The following is an 18,958-nucleotide window of genomic DNA, read 5'->3' as shown; positions in this document are numbered from 1 at the left end:
TCTTTGCAAATTGAGTAACTTGAGGCTTTACTGGCTTTTTAAAAACTGTGAAGGACTTCCTATTACAGCTCATGCTTTTATTATCATCATTACTTGTATTTAAATCACTGTAAGGAGCTTGTGGATTCAAGTCGTATCGTCCAAAACTGAACACTTTATCTATGTTAAAATATTCACGACCCATTAAACCATATTGAGTATGCCCCAAATCAAATATATGAGCAAGTTCATGAAGAGCAGCCCCAAAACTGAACGAGTAACAACCTCCAATGGTTTTTATCACAGGATCAACTTCTTTGTTTTGGGTAATAAAGGACTCTAGCACGTTGTCCTGAAAACTAAGGATTATAGAATTAGAATAGGTTTGTAGAATGAAAATAGAAGTTGACATACCGATTTTGTACTTCACTTATTTCCACAGGCCAGGTGTAAAAGAAAGGATTTCCAAATAAAGCTAGATTCCCTTTACCCACACTTGCATAGCAATTGGTCAGTTTTTTAATATCATCATAGCACAAACTTGTCGCATCACTACTTTTGTACTCAGTGTTTGTGATTACAGCTAAAAACTTGCGTTTCGGCGAGGACAGTTTCGACATCATGAGTTCTTTTGCAAAATATTGCCATAATTCTATTTCGTTCATTTCATTTGCAAGATTTACATCTAACTTGCTTTTGTGGACATAAATTTTAGGTAAATCGTCTTCGTATTCGATGTTAAAGTTTTGTGTGCATTTGTGTACTCATAAACTTTTTCAGCAAAGAAATATTGCATCAATTGTACAGCAAGCATCAATCTGCTGCGACTGCTTTCTAAAGATTTTGAATATTCATCTGGAGCAGAAATAGTGCCATCGTGGTTGTCACATATAATTAAAACCGGTGCCACAGTATGAACAGTACTGATCACTTTATAGTCTACATTGCAGTTAATGGTGTTGCTGCAATATTTAAGTTCAAAATGGTTTATTGATAATTTCAGTTGTACTAGACATTTGAAGACAGAATTGTGGACATTGCACATAAACGTTTGTATGATTTCTCCATTGTGATAATGGTTAATAATAATGCTATTATTGCATGTGCTAGTATTTCTTACAGTACCTCTTAGTAATATAACAGAATTACTAACGACATCATGATTATGCATATTACTTATTTTTATGGAATGTTCCCTGCTGCAAACAGATATTTCTTCACTCATTATACCAGGTTTTTGTAGATTCCTAAATCTGGCAACAATGCGTATCAAAATATAAATTATTATGATTTGGTTTATAAAATCATATACCTATTAATTATATATAAAATAGTGCTGGGTCTGGAATACAAATAATATTTTAATATAATAATTGTAATAGAGTCTTTTCATAAAAAACTGAATACATACATTTGTCCAAATATGGAGGCTGAGCACTAAGTAAATAAACATTGTTTATTATTATTTTATTATTTCAACAATATTATTATTGTTTATTATTTCAACAAGTGAATGACAGTTTGTCGTATATTGCTTACTTCACACACATGTTAGTTGGCGCAAAATTCAAAAAACAAATCGCTATTTAAATATTTTGATTGATTTTTGTCAAAAGTTATTATTTTTAAAATCTTTTTGTATAATAATTGTGATACTAAAATATATTTAATTTAAAATAAAAACCTAAAAGTTACTAAATCAAACAAAAACTTACAATAATTACATCAAGTGGATGACAGTTTGTCGTATATTGCTTACTTCACACACATGTTAGTTGGCGCAAAATTCAAAACACAAATCGCTATTTCAATATTTTGATTGATTGTAGTCAAAAATTATTATTTTTAAAATCATTTCGTATAATATTTTAAATACTACATTATATTTCATTCGAGAAAGAAGCTTAAAAAATAAAAAAATGGCAGGAATCATAAAAAATAAAAAATATTAGGTCCATGTTAAGTTTATTCTTAACATAGACGTACGATGTTACTTACTTCATATGAATATAAGGTGGCACCAAATTCAAAAAAACAAATGATTGTTCAAGTATTTTGTTTGATTTTTGCAAAAATTGTTTTTAAAATCACTTTACATAATTTTTGTCACACTAAATTGTATTTTAAAATGAAATGAAAACTAAAAGTAAATAATAAAATAAAATAATAATAAATAAAGGCAAATTGCTGCTACTTCCCGTACAGTAATGAAATATTCCAAGAATATTAAATGTTTTCAAATATTCTAAATACTGTATTATAGATACTTATAAATCTTGTAACTTTTATATAAGTTTACATGAAAAGTTATTGAACAGAACCTAATAAAGGGGAGCTAGAATGAAGGAACTTATCTCATATTTCTAAGAATTATACCAACTGAATTGCAAAATTAAAATATTTTATTTAAAGTATATATTAAGTGAGCTTTAGAATTTTGGTTAGAATATTGTTTAGAAATAAAAAAAAATGAATTTTTTTTGCTTTACCAAAAAAACATCGTTTTGTCAACACAAGCAAAAAGTTTTTAGTATCATTCAAATCTAATGCTTCGTTCTCTCAAAAACTGCCATTTTTAGCACATTTTGCTCCGTATCTCCGAAACGACAGGACCTGTCTTTGCCAAAAGCTAATCACCATTTCTCCCCATCATTACAAATTGAATGTTATTTGAATCATTCAAATCGGATGCTCCGTGCTCTCAAAAGCTCGAATTCTATTTTCTGCACTTTTTGCTACGTATCTTCAAAACGGCTGAACCAAATTTTGCAAGTCTCCTTATCAATAGAAATCGAATGCTTTCTGAATAATTCAAATCGGTTGAGCGGTGCTCCCGAAAACGTCGACGAAAAATTGTATACATACATACATACTACGTACATCCATAAAATGTAAAAATATGCAAAAATTACAATTTCGATTTTTGGACGATTACAATAACTTACCCTACGAGAAGTTAACCCTTTCCACTCGGATGCCAAAATTCATATAAATCTCGAAATTCGCGAGTGGCAAAGGTTAAAATATTAAATAAGTTCCTTATTACCATGGACGTATGATGTAACTTACTTCATATGCATGTCCCATAGCACCAAATTCAAAAAACAAATGACTGTTTAAATATTTTGATTGATTTTTATCAAAAGTTATTATTTTTAAAATCACTTCGTATAATTTTTATAATACTAAATTATTCATTAATAAATTAATATTTAGTTTAAAATGGAAGACTGGAACATACCGGAACAAAAAATAAAGTTAGAATACCATGTTAAATACAATCCCTTGGATTTTGCACCTGTGCAGGCGGAAGCTGAATATCAAGAAACACTTTTTTTGAAGAAGGCTGCGACGTAAGTTGATAAATATCACAATAATAATAATAATAGATACTAGGTATAAATTTTCTTTGGTTTTTGCTTAGTATTTGATAGAAATATTTATATTTTACAGAGGTAAGCCACCATGGGATTTATCACGAGCTGGTCCTGCATGTGCAATGTTGGAGATACAACGAGAAAAAGAATCAGCTCAGATGTATTTAGATGAAACAAGGTTGGTTAATAATATATTTTATTATATTATTATTTGATTGCTCATATTATAATATTTCTACAGACGCAGGGAAGCAATAATGACACGAAAGTTTAAATCGCAATATGAAGAATTTCTGATAGCTGAACAAGAACTCAGAAAACACTTTCTGCGGTTCAACAAATTTGTAAAAGAAAACAAGGACAAGATTGAAAGAGCTCAAAGAAAGGTTGTAAATATAAAATTTGGATTACAAAGCTTTTTTGTTATATGTGCAATTGTTTATTTCAGTATGAAACCGAAACAATAGTACACGATGCTCTCCTTTCTGATGTTGCAGAGCTGAACAATCAGGTGGAATTTTATAATCATGTCAAGAGTGTTTTGTTAAGACATATTGAAAAATACAGGGCCTATGAGGTAGGTATAAGAAAAATGTATTGTAATATTAAAAATTCACTTATTTGTTATTATTATTTTAGAAATACCTAGAAGATGTTGTAGAGATATCGCCCAATCTCCACAGCATTGCTGATACTCATAAGCGTTATCAGGCATTGGGTAAGTAGACCAAAAATAGTAATTATAACTTTATAAAAATTTAAAATTAAGTATTAATTATCATGATTCTATTATAGTTTCAGCAAGAGAAGAGATTGCTATATCCCAGCAAAGAAACATGCGAGAATTGGAAAAAACTCGAAATGAAGTTGGCCTACTGGCAGCCGAGAAGAACTCAAAAATAATCAGCCTAAATACAGCATTGGCACAAATGGATGTAATTATGATTATTACAATAATTAAAGATTGTTTAAAATGTAGCTAATAATTATTTTTTATGTTTCTAGAAACGCTATCAAGATGTGAAGTACGAGTCTCAAATTTGGGAGTCAAGAATAGTCAGAATAAAAGATTTGGTTTACTCAAAAGAATCTGAAATATTTATTGTCAAAGATTTATTTTGGGACATGTATGTGGAACTAATGAAACGAAGAAGTAAGTAAAATGATATTTATAGATCAAGAATGGTAAGAATAAAAATAAGAAAAATTGTAGCTCTTAGGGTAAGGTTGCTCAAGAAAAAGTTATATATTCCTATTCAGTGCAACTAAATTAAAATCACTATTAACTTCCCAAAAATTTTTGCATATATTCACGGTTTGAAGGTTTCTGAACATTTTGGCATACTTTAGAAAAAATGGATGTGTGTGTATGTATGTATGTATGGATACAATTTTTCGTCTACGTTCTCGGGCGCACAGATCAACCGATTTGAATGGTTCAGAAAACAACCGATTCCTATTGATAAGGAGACGTGCTGATTAGTTTTTCGCAAAAGTCGGTCCAGTCGTTTTGGAGTTACAGAGCATAGGGTGTAGAAAATAGAAATCAAGTTTTTGAAGGAACAGAGTATACAATTTGAATGATCCAAAAAACATTCAATTTGTAATAATGGAGGAAAGTGGTGATTAGTTTTTGGCAAAGGCAGGTCCAGACGTTTCGGAGATATGGAACAAAATGTGCAAAAAATATACACCACTAGTTTAATTGCTTATTATCTCACTTGACATTTACTTCCAGACAGAAGTGGTGCAGTTCGCCAACCTATGGCAGATCGCGAAGACACAGAATCCCATCTCAAATTTATACAAATGGCCATCAACGAAATTCGTATGATTGTGGAATTGGCCAAGGTAAGTGAGAGAGAAGAGCGTTTGCTGCTGGAAAAGGCTGAAGCTGAAAAAAGTCGATTAGAAGCCCTGGCTTTATTACAAGATAATGAGCAAGGCAGTGATGAAAAGGCTCGAGATGGCGTGGTATCATCCCAAGCAACATGACTTTATTTCTGGTCTAGATATGGAAGTAGATTGATAATTTTTGTTTTATTAGCGTACTAAAATATGTAATTTGGTAATTTTTGGTTATGTTTTATGTTTAATAAATTTTTAATCTTACCTACTCCAATTTGTTCTTGCAATTTTTAGTTTAGTTGATGTGTGTGTGTGCGGATACATTTTTTTGTCGACGATTTCGGGAACATGGGTCAACCGATTTGAATAATTAAACTAAAAAATAATTAAAATTAGAAGAATAATTAAAAACATTCGATTCGTATTGATAAGGATACGTGCTGATAAGTTTTTGACAAGGGCAGGTCGAGCCGTTTCGAAGATACGGGGCAGAAGTGCCAAAAATGGTAATAGATTTTTTTGAGAGAATGGAGCGTCCGATTTGTATAATTTAAAAAACATTTTATTTGTATTGACAAATTGATGAAATTTTTGGTAAGGCAGGTCTAGCTGTTTCGGAGATCCAATAAAAAAAGTAAAAAAAATGCCAATTGGCGAACAAAAATGATCATTAGACATATACACAACCAATTATCACATGCTTTATAGATCTTTTAATAATGAGAACAAATTTTGTTCACTTTTATATGGATTCCGTACTAATGTTTAACCGTTATACTGCGTCGCGGCGCTCACGCGCTTTGATATTTCGTTTCTACGCAGCTGACGTATAGCGATTGCTTTGAAAAAAGTTCAAAATTTCCAAAATATTTGACAGTATAGAAAAAATCAAATTTTTCAAAAAGGTCAATTCCAATATCATTAAAAATCGAACACGTGATTAATGGACGTCCCCTGAGTTCTATAACATCAAGTAGAAATTTGATATCGTACTGCTTGATATCGAGATGGCCGAGGTTGAGATCGAACCTAGACTGAAAAGTAGACTAAACAAAAACAAACGGTTTTCAGTTCAGTCTGCAATATATTTAACACAATAGACTACAGCTATTTCAATAAATTGTATTAAAATGCATAATATTCGAATGTATAGAATATTCATTTGAAAATTATATTAAAATCTATATATGTATATAAATATCTTTTGTTATTATAAAATGCACTAAATTTCAAACTCATTGTATTAAAATAATTTCAAATTAGTCTGCTAATAGAAAACAAAGTTAAATTATAAATCAGTAGCATATTTAGTATATACTATACAATTACACCATGGAACAGTACATAAAATAAACAATATGTGAATATATTATTTATAGTATATTGACAGTAAAGTTAGATATGATCATGCATTGTTATCACATTTAATCCAAAAATCAGTATTTGTCTCTATTAATTAATCTACAGTTTTAGATTTTTCTACACAGACACAGGCATATACAGAAATGCCTTTCCATTTGGATATGATACATTTTGATAATGAACGTTATTATTGGTCAAATTTTTTTCAAAAAGTACTTATTATTGATTCCTTAACATCTCTTGCAAATTCTAAAATCAATACGAAATTTATAAAACACTAATTATATTATCCACCTGTAAAATTCCACAAATATTCGTATATGAGATTTTGTTTATTATAAAACTCTTGTGATTCAGCAGTCGAGTTCCTACAACATTAATTTGGGAATGCACGATTTTAATCCAGGATTTATAAAAATGATTGGAAATTTTTGACAGACGTAATTTAGGGTAGAGAGAGGCGTGAGTAAAAAGGTCCAATTATCTCAAAAAACAAATTAAGTTTGGAATTATTTAACGATACTATTTTAAAGTAGAGGGCAAAAGATGTGTAATCAGACACTGCCTTAAATCGGCCGATAAAAGACCGCATTGTCAATTATCTAACAAAAGTATTTCTTTTCGCTGTCAGCTGTTTGGTTTTGAGCACTGTTGTTTAGTTTACAATACTTGAATACAGTTTATATATATACATTATTTAATTGTTGTATAAGGTGTATTGTTATTTTTAAGTTAGACTAAAACTCTGTAAAAGCTTATATTTGGTTGAGGTAAAAAGGACCAAGTGCATCCTGGACCAAGTGAACCAAAGACCAAGTAAACAATGACAAATGTATAAAAAATAATAATACGAAATTTGTATTCAGTATGATCTTGGCAAAAAAATGGGCTGCAACTAATTTTAGAAAAGTACATACTTAGCAAATCAATTTTTTTCCTAGAAATTTTACTGAACATAGTTCGATGTAAGTTGTTTGTTAGATATGTGTTATTTGTTGTGATTGTAGTTACTAAAAGTCAAATTGGACCTCTGTGCCACACCATACCCTAAATGAGATCTACCAACATTGCATTATTTAATATTAAAACGGTATAAAAAATTATATACATATGTTTCTCTAACATTTGTTTATAAATGACTCTGATGCAATTAAGATGAAAACTAATTGAACCGATTCTGCCGCATAACAGACCAAGGTTATGGCAAGACTATTTTATATTCCATACAAATTCATTCTAAATATTGACAGAAGCCATATGGTAGCTGTGCAGTCTCAGGTTGTCAGATAGAAAACCTAACCTAGAAAACGCACAAATGTCAAAAAAAAAAAACGATTAGATAACAGGGTCTTTCTGACCCAGCTTCATAACATACGAGTGACGTTGCAGTTTATGTGAAAAACGACTGAATGCACAACAAATACATGACATCTTGACAGTATTCAGTATGATTTAATAGCATAATGCACGAACATGGCCTTGCCATAACATTAGCCTATTGTGCGGCCGAATCGTCCCATAAATTACTTTTATTTTAAAACTCGAACAACATAAACTCCTCGTTCCGTTTCTAACTTCTTAAATAATACCATTATGTGAAATATAGATTTTATAAAAAATAACAATAAATCCTTACAAACAAGTTATGTAAAAACGCGTAATTACAAAGCTTTTCCTCAATACTATTTGAACCAAGTCATTTGGTATTGAATTAACAAAATTTTTGTCAACTTTGGCATATCGTAGCTTAATAAGATCATCTAATACGGCACACTCGCAAATCAAATTCTTGAGAATACCCTCTGAATATTATATATATAGGCAGCTAGGTATATTTGTCTGAACATATAAGTAATTATTTCAATTTTTATGACACATCACATCTATAATTCACAGCTGTTAAAGATGATATGATTTTAATGAAAACATTTATTATATTTTATTTCAACTTATATGAACTAGAGGACCTATCAACAAATCATGTAACTGGAATGATAAACTGCAATAATTATTTAACTGCCTTGATGGAATTAACTATATCGTATAAATAGCCAAATATTATATAGAAAATATTAAGTGATTATAATATAAGGACAGTCAACCCCCCTACAGGATGAAATGAAAGCTAAACTAAAAAAATGTTTCCAACAAAAAATTTTAATCAGAATTTTTTTAGAAATATTAGAGTGCTGTAAAAGAGGTCTGACATAATAAAGAACATGTTCATATAAAAATATTGTAAAAAACAGAATAGTCGATATTGAAATCTATATTATAATCCTAGTATCTAGTTACTAGAGTCATCCATAGAAAGCGCGGAATAAACTTATGGGCAGTTGAAGGAAAACCGCGTTATAAAAGGGTTGTCGCAATCTCGATACCGCGTTATAAGAAGGTTGACTGTTATTATAATCGTTCAACAATTTAGTTTGCTGCAATAACAGTATAAAATATGTCAATAAACTATGAACAAAATTTCAAAACAAATATATCTTAGGTATATTAATAACTTATGAATTAAAAAGTTTTTTTAGCACATCAATATTTAAGCACTCATAACATAGCTTCTATAAACAAATATATTAACATATTTTTTATACATAAATATATCTAGAAATATTTCATTGGTATTAATTAAAATAAGTAAGCAAAAGTGTTTGGTACAATTTATATAAGAGTATTATACTACCCAATGTTGTAATTTTAATGAATTTTTTATTAATGAAAACCTATGTTATTTAGCAGTATTTTTATGGACGGCTTAAGAAATGATGAGTATTGAAATTAAAATAAAATGTGTCTTAATAAAATTTTATATATTAGCCCTTTCGCTACGAGCGTCGTCTATAGTCGACATCCGCATGGCAACCTGTGTGTACGAGTGTCGCTTGTAGACGACATCCAATGTATTGACTTCTGCACACAGACAATATATCGGTCTGATTTAAATTATTGATAATGATCGAAAAGTCTTAAAATATTTTGGGTAACAAAAACTTGGGCAGCTTGTTGGCTCATACATCAGTGTCACTTTGGCGGAGAATACTCCCGTATGGCTAATGTGATAAAAATGCCGAAATATATTAAAAATTTTAATGCAAAATGTATAAACTATTATAAACGTTATGTTAAAAAACGTAAAATTTTAATAATAATATAATATAATTATGGATGTAAGTCAATTCCGAATAAAATGTTATCCCTTAACATTTGTTACGACCATAGATTATGTGGGGCACAGTGATTAATATTATATTTATTAACATGAAAAATTAATACACAGTACTTCAATAATACATTCTCATCGGCGCACTTCAATAACAACAACAAACAACAGAATATAAAAGCAGAAAACACATTACTGAACGCTGAAGGTGTTTTCCCTTTCCTATCTTTTATACAAAAAGTCATTCATTTCTTCGCTATCGGTTAATCTACTTAATTTAAACATATGAGCTATTTTTTTACCATATCACGCTTCTGTACAACCATCAATTCTAGATCGCCGACTATGGAGAGAAAACTCGCAGGCTGCGCAGGAGTGCAGCAAGAACGTCGGCTAAACATTCTGCCCGAAGAGCTAATTGCCCACCGCGGTCAGGGTCACCATTTATTGAAGATGAGGACATAGGACCCACTTTTACAGCGGCCAGTTCGCGGAAACCTGAAGCTACATCGTGGACTTTAAGAACAATATTACGCGTTTGAAGTGGAGAGCTGGTGTGGACGCAAAGAGATTGGGTGAGCTCGGTGATGCTTCTTAATGCCGTCAGACTGGCTGCGAGGTGTTCTGGTAGACCAGCTAATGATGAGTCGGACATTGATATCACTAACAATTTGCTGGACGTCACTAGGCGCAGAGCCTGGGCGGTTAGCTCTTCACGTGCGGTCTGAATACGTACAAAGTATTATATTATATCGCATTAAATATAGACATCCATACCTCAATTTGCATCGTTTTGCGTTTTTTCCAAGTTACATCGTTGCTTAACCAGTTAACTGTGGTGCGCTCATTGGACTGACCACTCAGTTTTGCATAGTCAGAATCGAAGTAAAATGTTGTTTTGAGGTAAAAAGTGGCTTTGAACTAAAATGCCGCGTACAGCTACTTATTTCATACCGCCAAAGCTTCAAAATACTCTAAATATCTTGGAATTTATATCTAATATAAATTAATGTTTTTTTCTTCATTAAAAAAAATTGCAATCTAAATAGCCAAAGGTCAAAGATTCATTTGAGCATACGCATCATGACGAGTATGCTCGTCAATACAATTGAAAAAATGTGTTTAGTGAACACCGTACTAATTTTGTTGGACTTACGATCAATAATTCACGTCAATAATTCACTTGGACGTAAGCACGACGCAAATTGAGGTATGAGTATAACACATAACTTCAAATATTCAGTTTTATCACGTGCTTCTAAAAGCTTTCCGCAATCGAATCAATACTAATGGTTATATATCATCTTACAGGCATTGGTAGGTTTCTAGACTACTAAAATATGTGCGCCCTCTGACTGGTTCACATTATATCTTACCCCCAAATAATTTACGTTAAATTTACTAGATTTACCTGAAATTTTTCTTCATCTATACTATCTCCACCTCCCTTTGCTTGTGCTGCTGTGCACTGAGCTGCAACTTGATCTAAGCGCACCAGTAATCCAGCCATTGCTGCATCTGTTTTTCCTAGCAATTGACAAGCTGCTGCCTGATTAGTGCCAACTGAATTATTACGGCGGTTTAATTGCGGTGAGCAAGGTGCACGATGTTCCGACAACGTTCTGGCACCTATCGTCGTTTCTGAGTGTGATCTGAAAAAAGATTAGGAATGTAATATGATAGTGATCAATATATCAAATGTTTCATGCTAATAAATTTTTACCTGCAATGTCTCGGTAAGGAATGACTGTTAGCCTGATCAAATATTCTTCCACGTTGTAAATGAGGAGATCCGATCGATGCCACTCGCTGCTGAGAATTCGGACTTGCTGGTGTTTTAGCAAGGATGGGCGCTGGTGGCAGAGGAGGTTTCTTAGGGAGCACGTACGAGTGCGGTAAAGGAGGCGGTGTGGCATCCCCATTGCGTGGAGGCAATGAAGGTGGTCGCTCTTCGTTAGATGTACTTGAAGACATCGGAGCTACTATAAAAACATATAATTTGTACTGTCTACCAATAGAGCAATATTTTTTTTGTATCAAATATTTACCTTTAGCAATGACTTGAGTGTTTTTTGTTGCTTCAGAGTTTCCAACGTGTCCGTTGCAATACATCCGCTGATCCAAAGTCTTCGGAGGTCGTTCAGGTGGTTTATTAAATTCTGCTGAGTTACTTCGTGGCATTATTTTTGGTTCGCCGCCATTAACCATCGGTTTTTGTTTACTACGATCGGTTTTATCTTTCGCGCAGCACGAAAACGTTCCTTTTCTGTCGATAGTCGAATATTCAATGACGCGATTATTTTCCAAAGATCGAATCATTAAACTATTTCTCGTATCACTTAAATTACCGCCGCTGCTCTCACTGTCGTTTTGAGATGAGATTTCGCGAAGAACTTCTGAACGATTCGTGTAATGCGAATCACTCTGTGTTATACTTGAACTTACAGTGGACGTTGGCGGTGGTGGAATGATATATGATAAAATTTCTTCCGGAGTTAATTCAACTGCTGGTGTAGCTTTTTGCGCTGGTGGCTCAATAGCTACTGTCGCCAAAAATTCTTCAAGACCCAACATTGCGTTTGGATCAGGATCCGCAAAAGAAGTAGGCGGAAGTCGTGGTTCAACCGATGCAACCTCGGGGCAATCTGGTTCATCCGGAGTTTGTGGTGGTGGTATTGAAGTTAAGTCGATCAAATCGCAATCCGTCGAATCTGAAAATCTATTGCGATCCGTTCCTTGTCGAAGTCGTCTTAAATATTCTTTCAATCCAGGATCGCTTGCATTGGTTATAGGAGGTTTTTGTGATATTTTTGTATACTGCGTTCGATGCATGGGTGAACCATTTGGTGTATATAATGAGTCAGTATCACTCTCAGATTGTGATGGTACATCAGCAAATGTATAACCATTCGTCATCATACAATCGCGGCCGTTTGGCGCACGTATAGGTAAATCTTGATTTAAAGTTTCCGTCAGTAATAGTAATGAGTCACTGTGTTTCAGTTTTCCAGGTGAATCATCCATAGAAGACATTCTACTATTAGAACTTTCCGTATCGCTTTCAGCTTCACAATCAACCGATGTCTCCTGCCATTCAGCACGAGTGGATTCACCATGTTCGTTGAGGTATTGTTCAGAGTTTTCGACAAGCTTTTGCATTTCAGCAACGCGCCTTAGTATTTCTTCGTTTCGGGCTTCCACAAGTCGAGGTGATTCGTGGCCTTCAGAACTCGTATAAGCTATAGATTCATCAAAGCTTTCGGAAGCAGCTCGAGGAGCATGATTGTTATTTGATAACGTCGTGTTCATATTTCTATCACATTCCGTGGACGATTTCTTACACTGAGTTTGGGCAATGGCGTTAGTACAATAATGCGGCATTGTATTGTGGTACGGCGGTTGCATGTTGAACACCATACTCTGCACAGAGTTAAAATCTACCGAGTCTGGCAAATAACTCCATAAATCGGGTACAACGCAATGTTGCGCGAGGTATGGAGGTGCTAAATCGTCGTTTACAGGATCTTTTTCTTGTTCGACGTAAAGCTCACGTCCTGTTACTAATCTATGGTATCCAGCTAGAACAAGAGCAAGTTCTTTGGCTTCAACATCATCCATCAAAAACGCCGCTTGTCTGTCTCCGGTCAGTCCTACTTCGACGTTGAATCGCAGTTGATCTTCTCGGGTCAGACTGACATGAAGAATATCTTCCAGATTTGATATCAGTGTCGGCTAATTAAAATTAAAAAATTATATATTACTAGTATTAAATATGGAAATTTTAATTAAAAAAAGAATAAGTAAAACTTACCACTGAATTTCTAGCACTAGATATCTGACTAAATCCAAATCGAGGACTAACTAGTATAACTTTTTCAGGAGCTGATACGACGTCGCCTTTTTGATCAAAACTAAAACATTTGGCCCCGTAACTTGGTAACGTCGATATGATATCTAAATAATGCAGTTTGGTTTGCAGCGCTGTCAACTGTTTACCCGTAGAACCAGTCATATGTTGATTGAGCTTAAGAAAATGTCCAATTAATCTTCGTAATTCTTTCCGTTTCATATTTTCTAGAAGTCCGCTTGGTACAAATCGTTCTAAGCCAAACTCTCTCCTAGGGTAAATGATACATAAGTAAAAGTTGAATAGAAGAATATGGTATCATTAAAAATTGTTGCTTTATTATTACTCACTCGACTGTTTTAACGGTGAGCTTGACCGTTGATAAATTATTGGCTAAAGCGTGCTGATGCATGTGCAGAGCAGCCAACCTAAGTGCTACATCAGGCTGCAATTCAGGAGCAAATCTTTCCTGAGCAACATCGTTGCAACATTGCATATAGAGGTAGTCAAGTGCATTCAGATCACGTTGGGCTAAGGCAGCCGCCGTCACTGGTACAAAGGCTACACGAAAGAGACATCGTAGTTTGTGAGAACCTGGACGCGCCGCTATCTAAAAATAAAAAATAAAATATCAAGTAAATCGAAAATAAGATTTCCGATATGGGTCATAATTATATTTATTTAACTAGCGTGTAAAAATCACATCACGAACTTTCCAATAAAACTGTTTAGTCGGTATTTTCCAAGGAATTATTATTTCCGCATACTGCAATATGTGATCAATATTCATTTGGAACAGAACTATAATGGATATATATGCTCCATTCAGAAGTGCGCCAAAAATAAATGCCAATGACATTTGGCACAAACCATTTGCACAAATTACAAGCGATAAATTGAGGAGAGTGTGTGTTAATTCACTAAATAAATCGATTAAAATAATCAAAACGACCATTCAATGGCAGTGCTAAAATTATGAAATAACTAGTCATTTTCGTATGCTGAAAATAAAATAAACGCACTTTTATTGAATTAATAAACTTGGGATTATTTTAATCATATTTACAATATGTGCGTATTGATATATCGAAATAATTGTAATTGAATTTGATTGCTTGATATTTATTTAAATAAAATTTAAATTGCTAGAATGTATATATATATATATATATATATTATATACTAAAGTCAAATCAACATTTCATTCAGATCGCCTAGTATATCAAATAACGTGTACAGACTGCAAACTCATTTACATAGGCGAAACAAGCAAAAATCTGAGCAAACGCCTATATCAACACAAAAAATTAATATTAAAAAATTAAAAAAAGGTAAACAATTCAAAACAGTGATTACAGATCATATAAACAATTCAAACCATAATATAGATTTTTTAACTCTAAAATACTACACTTCGAAGAAAACTGGTTCAGAAGAAAGTTATTGAAGGTTTGTTTATCCGATTACAGATCCTGAATAAAAGAAACGACTTTACATCTTTGAACAAAACAAATATATGATTTTTGAATAGCGTCTCAAGATAAAAAAAATGACAAAATTCCACAGTTACTGCTATTCTCACAATTTGTCAAACACATGTGCAAACTTTTATGACAAGTATATTTATATATCGTCTTTTCCGAAAAAAATTATTTATTTGTTAGCCGAAACGTATGGATTTTAAATAAAATCTGAAAACTTTCAAATTTTATTATATATATATATATATATATATATTATCCTCTGTAAAACCGAGGAACCAAAACGAAACAAAATAAATATCTCACCCTTGCCAAGGATTCCTCGGGGTCGAGCAGGGTCAATTTGTTCCTCCGTAAAGTTTTGACGTGTTCGAGCACCAGGCTGAAGTGTTCCGAAGCGGTGAGGCAGAGTTTGTCCTTAAGACTGCTCACCACATCTTCGACAGTCGTCGAGGCGTCGTACTTAAAACTTTTCGTCTGTCCATTTTCTAAGAAAACTTTTAACACGTTCGCCATTGGTGGCACGCAGATGTCTCCTAATGAAAAGGCCGACGGCTGCGAAAGGAAAACAAAATACCTATATGCAACTAATGAAATTTACTTTAACTTGAGAAGGGTTAATTGGGTAATTAATCGCGGACCAAATTGGTGTTTGTGTTGATTTAAAAGGAAATGAGATTGAGAGTAGTAAATGTTACACTGCCCATTTTCGGATTCGGACTCAATCTATGGTTTTCTTCATTAAACAGTTGAATATAAATTGCTTTTATTTAAAATTTGAAAAATTTGTTTGCAGAAGAAAATACGATAAATTTACCTTACACAGAAAACAGAATGTGATAAAAATACTGTTATTGTTTAACAAATGACTCGTATTTATTTAAATAATTAGATTTCCAACTACAATTTAAAATATTTATTTGGAATATAAAGTTTCAATTATCATTACCTAAAGTTGTAACTAATAAAACTTAATATGTAAATTTTATATTATATTATTATCTTCGATCATTTTTATTGATGTATAGAAAACGACGTAACAATCCAAAATTGCCAATCCATTCAAAGTATAGACTTGAACATTAATAAAAAATACAAAATAAATCGTTCTTCCAAAAAAAGTTGTAAAGTTTCTAAAAATGTTATTAATCCAACTAGAACTATCATTGATATCCCACAAGATATACATATTGAAAAAAAATGAAACTCAAACATTTTTACATGAGTATACATTAAAAACCTAAATTTCGTTTTCTATGATTTTTTGATGGGTGTATATTTTTTTATTATAAATGATTAATTAACTATTAAATCATTTCATAGCTTTATTTTCTATCATTTTCATCAAAATAGTCTGCCAATATATAAATACATAAGAAGACGTTAAGAAAAAAAAGAGTTAAGAAAAAAAAGACTTAAGAAAATGAGGTGATTTTTCGAAGGTGTTAATTGTCTGAAAATGTTGTAGATTGTCACAAAATGTTGTAGGTTGTCTGAAAATGTTTTAGATTGCCTAAAAATGTTAGAGATTTACTGAAAGTATTGTAAATTGTCTGAAAGTATAGTAAGTTATATAACAGTTTAGTAAATTGTCTTAAAATGTTGTGTTATTTAAAAATGTTGTAAATTGTCTGGAAATGTAGCAAGTTATATCCGAATGTTTTAAATTATCTGTATATCTTGTAAATTATTTAAAAATATTATAAATCAAACTAGAACTACCATTTATGCAGTTCTTGTGAAAAATATTAAAAAAATATAATTCAATTCGTAATCGAAAACGATTATTAAAAGACGTGATCAATATGCGATCGTTCGTCTTAAAAAAATAATATAAGTTCAGTAAAAATCAAATTTTGCAGCTTCTTATTTTCATTTACACATTACAAAGTTTCACTTCAACCGTGCAGAAAAAACATTGAACTTCTAATAAATTTTTTAAATCTGATTTTTTGAAAAAGGTAATGTCAGTGCTCAATGTAATTATTTAAAATAAAAACGCCTATTTCGACAGCAAACAAATGTAATCGCATAATAAATAAACTGCAAAATTTGCTAATCATGCCCTACTCATATGCCAGAGGTACTCGGATCGAGCCCTGGTTTTGTGTAAAAATTATGGTACATGAAATGTAGTAAAATATTAAAATTGAACTGTAATATAGAATATATGTGAATATGATAGACTCGTAAAAAATGGGGTAAAAATTTGGTTATAATTAATATACTTGAGAACAATGCCTGTTAATACAAATTAATTAATAAAATTAAACATTAATTATTAACTTCCCGTAGGGTAAGTTATAGTAATCGCAAAAAAATCGAAAATGAAAATTTGTGTATATCTTTACGTTTAAAGGTTAGGCATACCTTAGCAAAAATGTATGTATGTGTGTGTATGTACGTTTGTATGTATGTTTATAAGTATATGTGTGTATGTATGTGTGTATGTATGTGTGTGTGTATGTATGTGTGTGTGCGAATACCAATTTTCGTCGACAATTTCGGGAACACGAGTCAACCGATTTGAATAATTATAAAAACATTCGATTTGTATTGATAAGGAGACGTGCTGATATGATTTTGGTAGAGGCAGGTCGAGTCGTTCAATTTTCAAAAAAAGTTCATTTTCCGAAATATTTCAAAGTATAAAAAATGAAATTTTTCGAAAATATCAAATTTTACAAAAAATTTAAAGATCTCAAAAATCGATTTTTTCAGAGTTCTAGAAGAAAATTGAATCTTTTTGAAATTTTTTAATTTTTGGTATGGAAAGTTCTAGCAATTGGCCTTAAGGCACGATGCCGTGCACCACTAGTTTTATAATTCTAATTTACCGGAAATAATGGAGCCCCGTTGACGCAAACGCTTTCCGCAAACCGTACGCGGGCGTGCGGCGCCTTTCGCTTGGTGTCCGCGGCCGCCTCGTCGCCTGTTCTCTGGTCGTCGGTGCTTTGCTGCTTCGCCCGCTGCATCGTCGACTTCCGTCCGAAGGCGCCCACCGGTTCCGGCTGACAAACGACCATCGACACGTGTTTTTCACAACCACGAACCATTCTGGGAGGAAAAGATACATATTATAATTAATATAACAAACGTTTATTTTTTTCACATTGTTCGGGCGTCTTTTTGTTTTATTATATTGGCCATGAAGGTGACAAACTTCAGGGCATTAAGCTTTACACGAATGGTTGCTACCCTGGTAGGGGGGGTGGGTAGCGGAGTGTTTTAATGGAACTAGTTGTTCACTTCAAAAAGTAAAGTGCGCTTAACAACATGTAAATAACCAATAAAAATAAATATATCTTCTTTCTTTATAACTTGTAACAAATCAGTGATTGTAATTAGAACTGCAATAAATACATTAATATACCAAATCAATGTTTAATACAGTCCACAGCTACAAGGGTTAAATTATAACCCAACAATCTAAATTATCGAAGGAGAGGTTTAATAAATTCTATAACTACGTAAGCATAAAGTACACACATATTCTCAATTTTTACACTAGAACCTCGATTAACCGGACTAATTGTTGTAGATAGGCATTTGCATAATAAAAAATCTGGATAATCGAATGTATGAATAATAATATTGTGTATGTATTAAAAATAACAAATACAAACATAGATATCAACGAAAATCAATGTTTATTAAGAAATTAACACTTCCATATGTATGTGCATATATATGTTCTTACATTACATTACATACATTTACAAAATTGCAGCATTAATCGAATTGTAGGTATGAACATACACATAAATTAGTCGCGGTTGATAGTCCGGATAATCGCGAATCCGTATGACGAGATTCTACTGTATATATTAACATTGTTCATCAATCAAAATACCATCGTGGCGGGAATAGCTAAGTCAGAAGCATGCCCGACTTACAC

The 18,958-nt window shown here is 32.3% G+C and overlaps 3 protein-coding genes across 3 annotated transcripts in view; 1 reads left to right on the top strand and 2 right to left on the bottom strand.

Annotated features, from left to right (window-relative positions):
• LOC113376409 overlaps nucleotides 1-696 on the bottom strand; it is a 2,704-nt gene extending 2,008 nt beyond the window's left edge. The window contains exons 1-2 of the mRNA XM_026616311.1: nucleotides 394-696; nucleotides 20-338 (exon numbers count right to left, since the gene is read on the bottom strand). Of these exons, the coding sequence (XP_026472096.1) occupies nucleotides 20-338; nucleotides 394-644 (570 nt within the window). The 5' untranslated portion in view covers nucleotides 645-696. The remainder of the gene's footprint in view (nucleotides 1-19; nucleotides 339-393) is intronic.
• A 2,505-nt stretch (nucleotides 697-3,201) lies between these two features.
• On the top strand, nucleotides 3,202-5,351 carry LOC113376407 (coiled-coil domain-containing protein 42-like). The gene is made up of 8 exons (XM_026616310.1): nucleotides 3,202-3,332; nucleotides 3,433-3,534; nucleotides 3,598-3,742; nucleotides 3,805-3,933; nucleotides 3,996-4,074; nucleotides 4,152-4,291; nucleotides 4,362-4,509; nucleotides 5,095-5,351. Exons 1-8 carry the CDS (start codon nucleotides 3,202-3,204, stop codon nucleotides 5,349-5,351), a joined length of 1,131 nt encoding a protein of 376 aa, XP_026472095.1.
• A 3,412-nt stretch (nucleotides 5,352-8,763) lies between these two features.
• The window catches only part of LOC113376406 (FERM and PDZ domain-containing protein 4), a 537,953-nt gene continuing 527,758 nt past the window's right edge, over nucleotides 8,764-18,958 (bottom strand). The window contains exons 7-13 of the mRNA XM_026616309.1: nucleotides 15,367-15,615; nucleotides 13,930-14,189; nucleotides 13,544-13,850; nucleotides 11,781-13,464; nucleotides 11,456-11,714; nucleotides 11,144-11,384; nucleotides 8,764-10,456 (exon numbers count right to left, since the gene is read on the bottom strand). Coding sequence (XP_026472094.1) covers nucleotides 10,076-10,456; nucleotides 11,144-11,384; nucleotides 11,456-11,714; nucleotides 11,781-13,464; nucleotides 13,544-13,850; nucleotides 13,930-14,189; nucleotides 15,367-15,615 — 3,381 coding nt within the window. The 3' untranslated portion in view covers nucleotides 8,764-10,075. The remainder of the gene's footprint in view (nucleotides 10,457-11,143; nucleotides 11,385-11,455; nucleotides 11,715-11,780; nucleotides 13,465-13,543; nucleotides 13,851-13,929; nucleotides 14,190-15,366; nucleotides 15,616-18,958) is intronic.

This window comes from Ctenocephalides felis, unplaced genomic scaffold, assembly GCF_003426905.1.
Source record: "Ctenocephalides felis isolate EL2017-DRISC unplaced genomic scaffold, ASM342690v1 CF-g0.4_SCAFFOLD_01886, whole genome shotgun sequence".
NCBI classification, from domain to species: Eukaryota; Metazoa; Arthropoda; class Insecta; order Siphonaptera; family Pulicidae; genus Ctenocephalides; species Ctenocephalides felis.
This window is presented reverse-complemented; position numbering and strand designations above follow the sequence as displayed.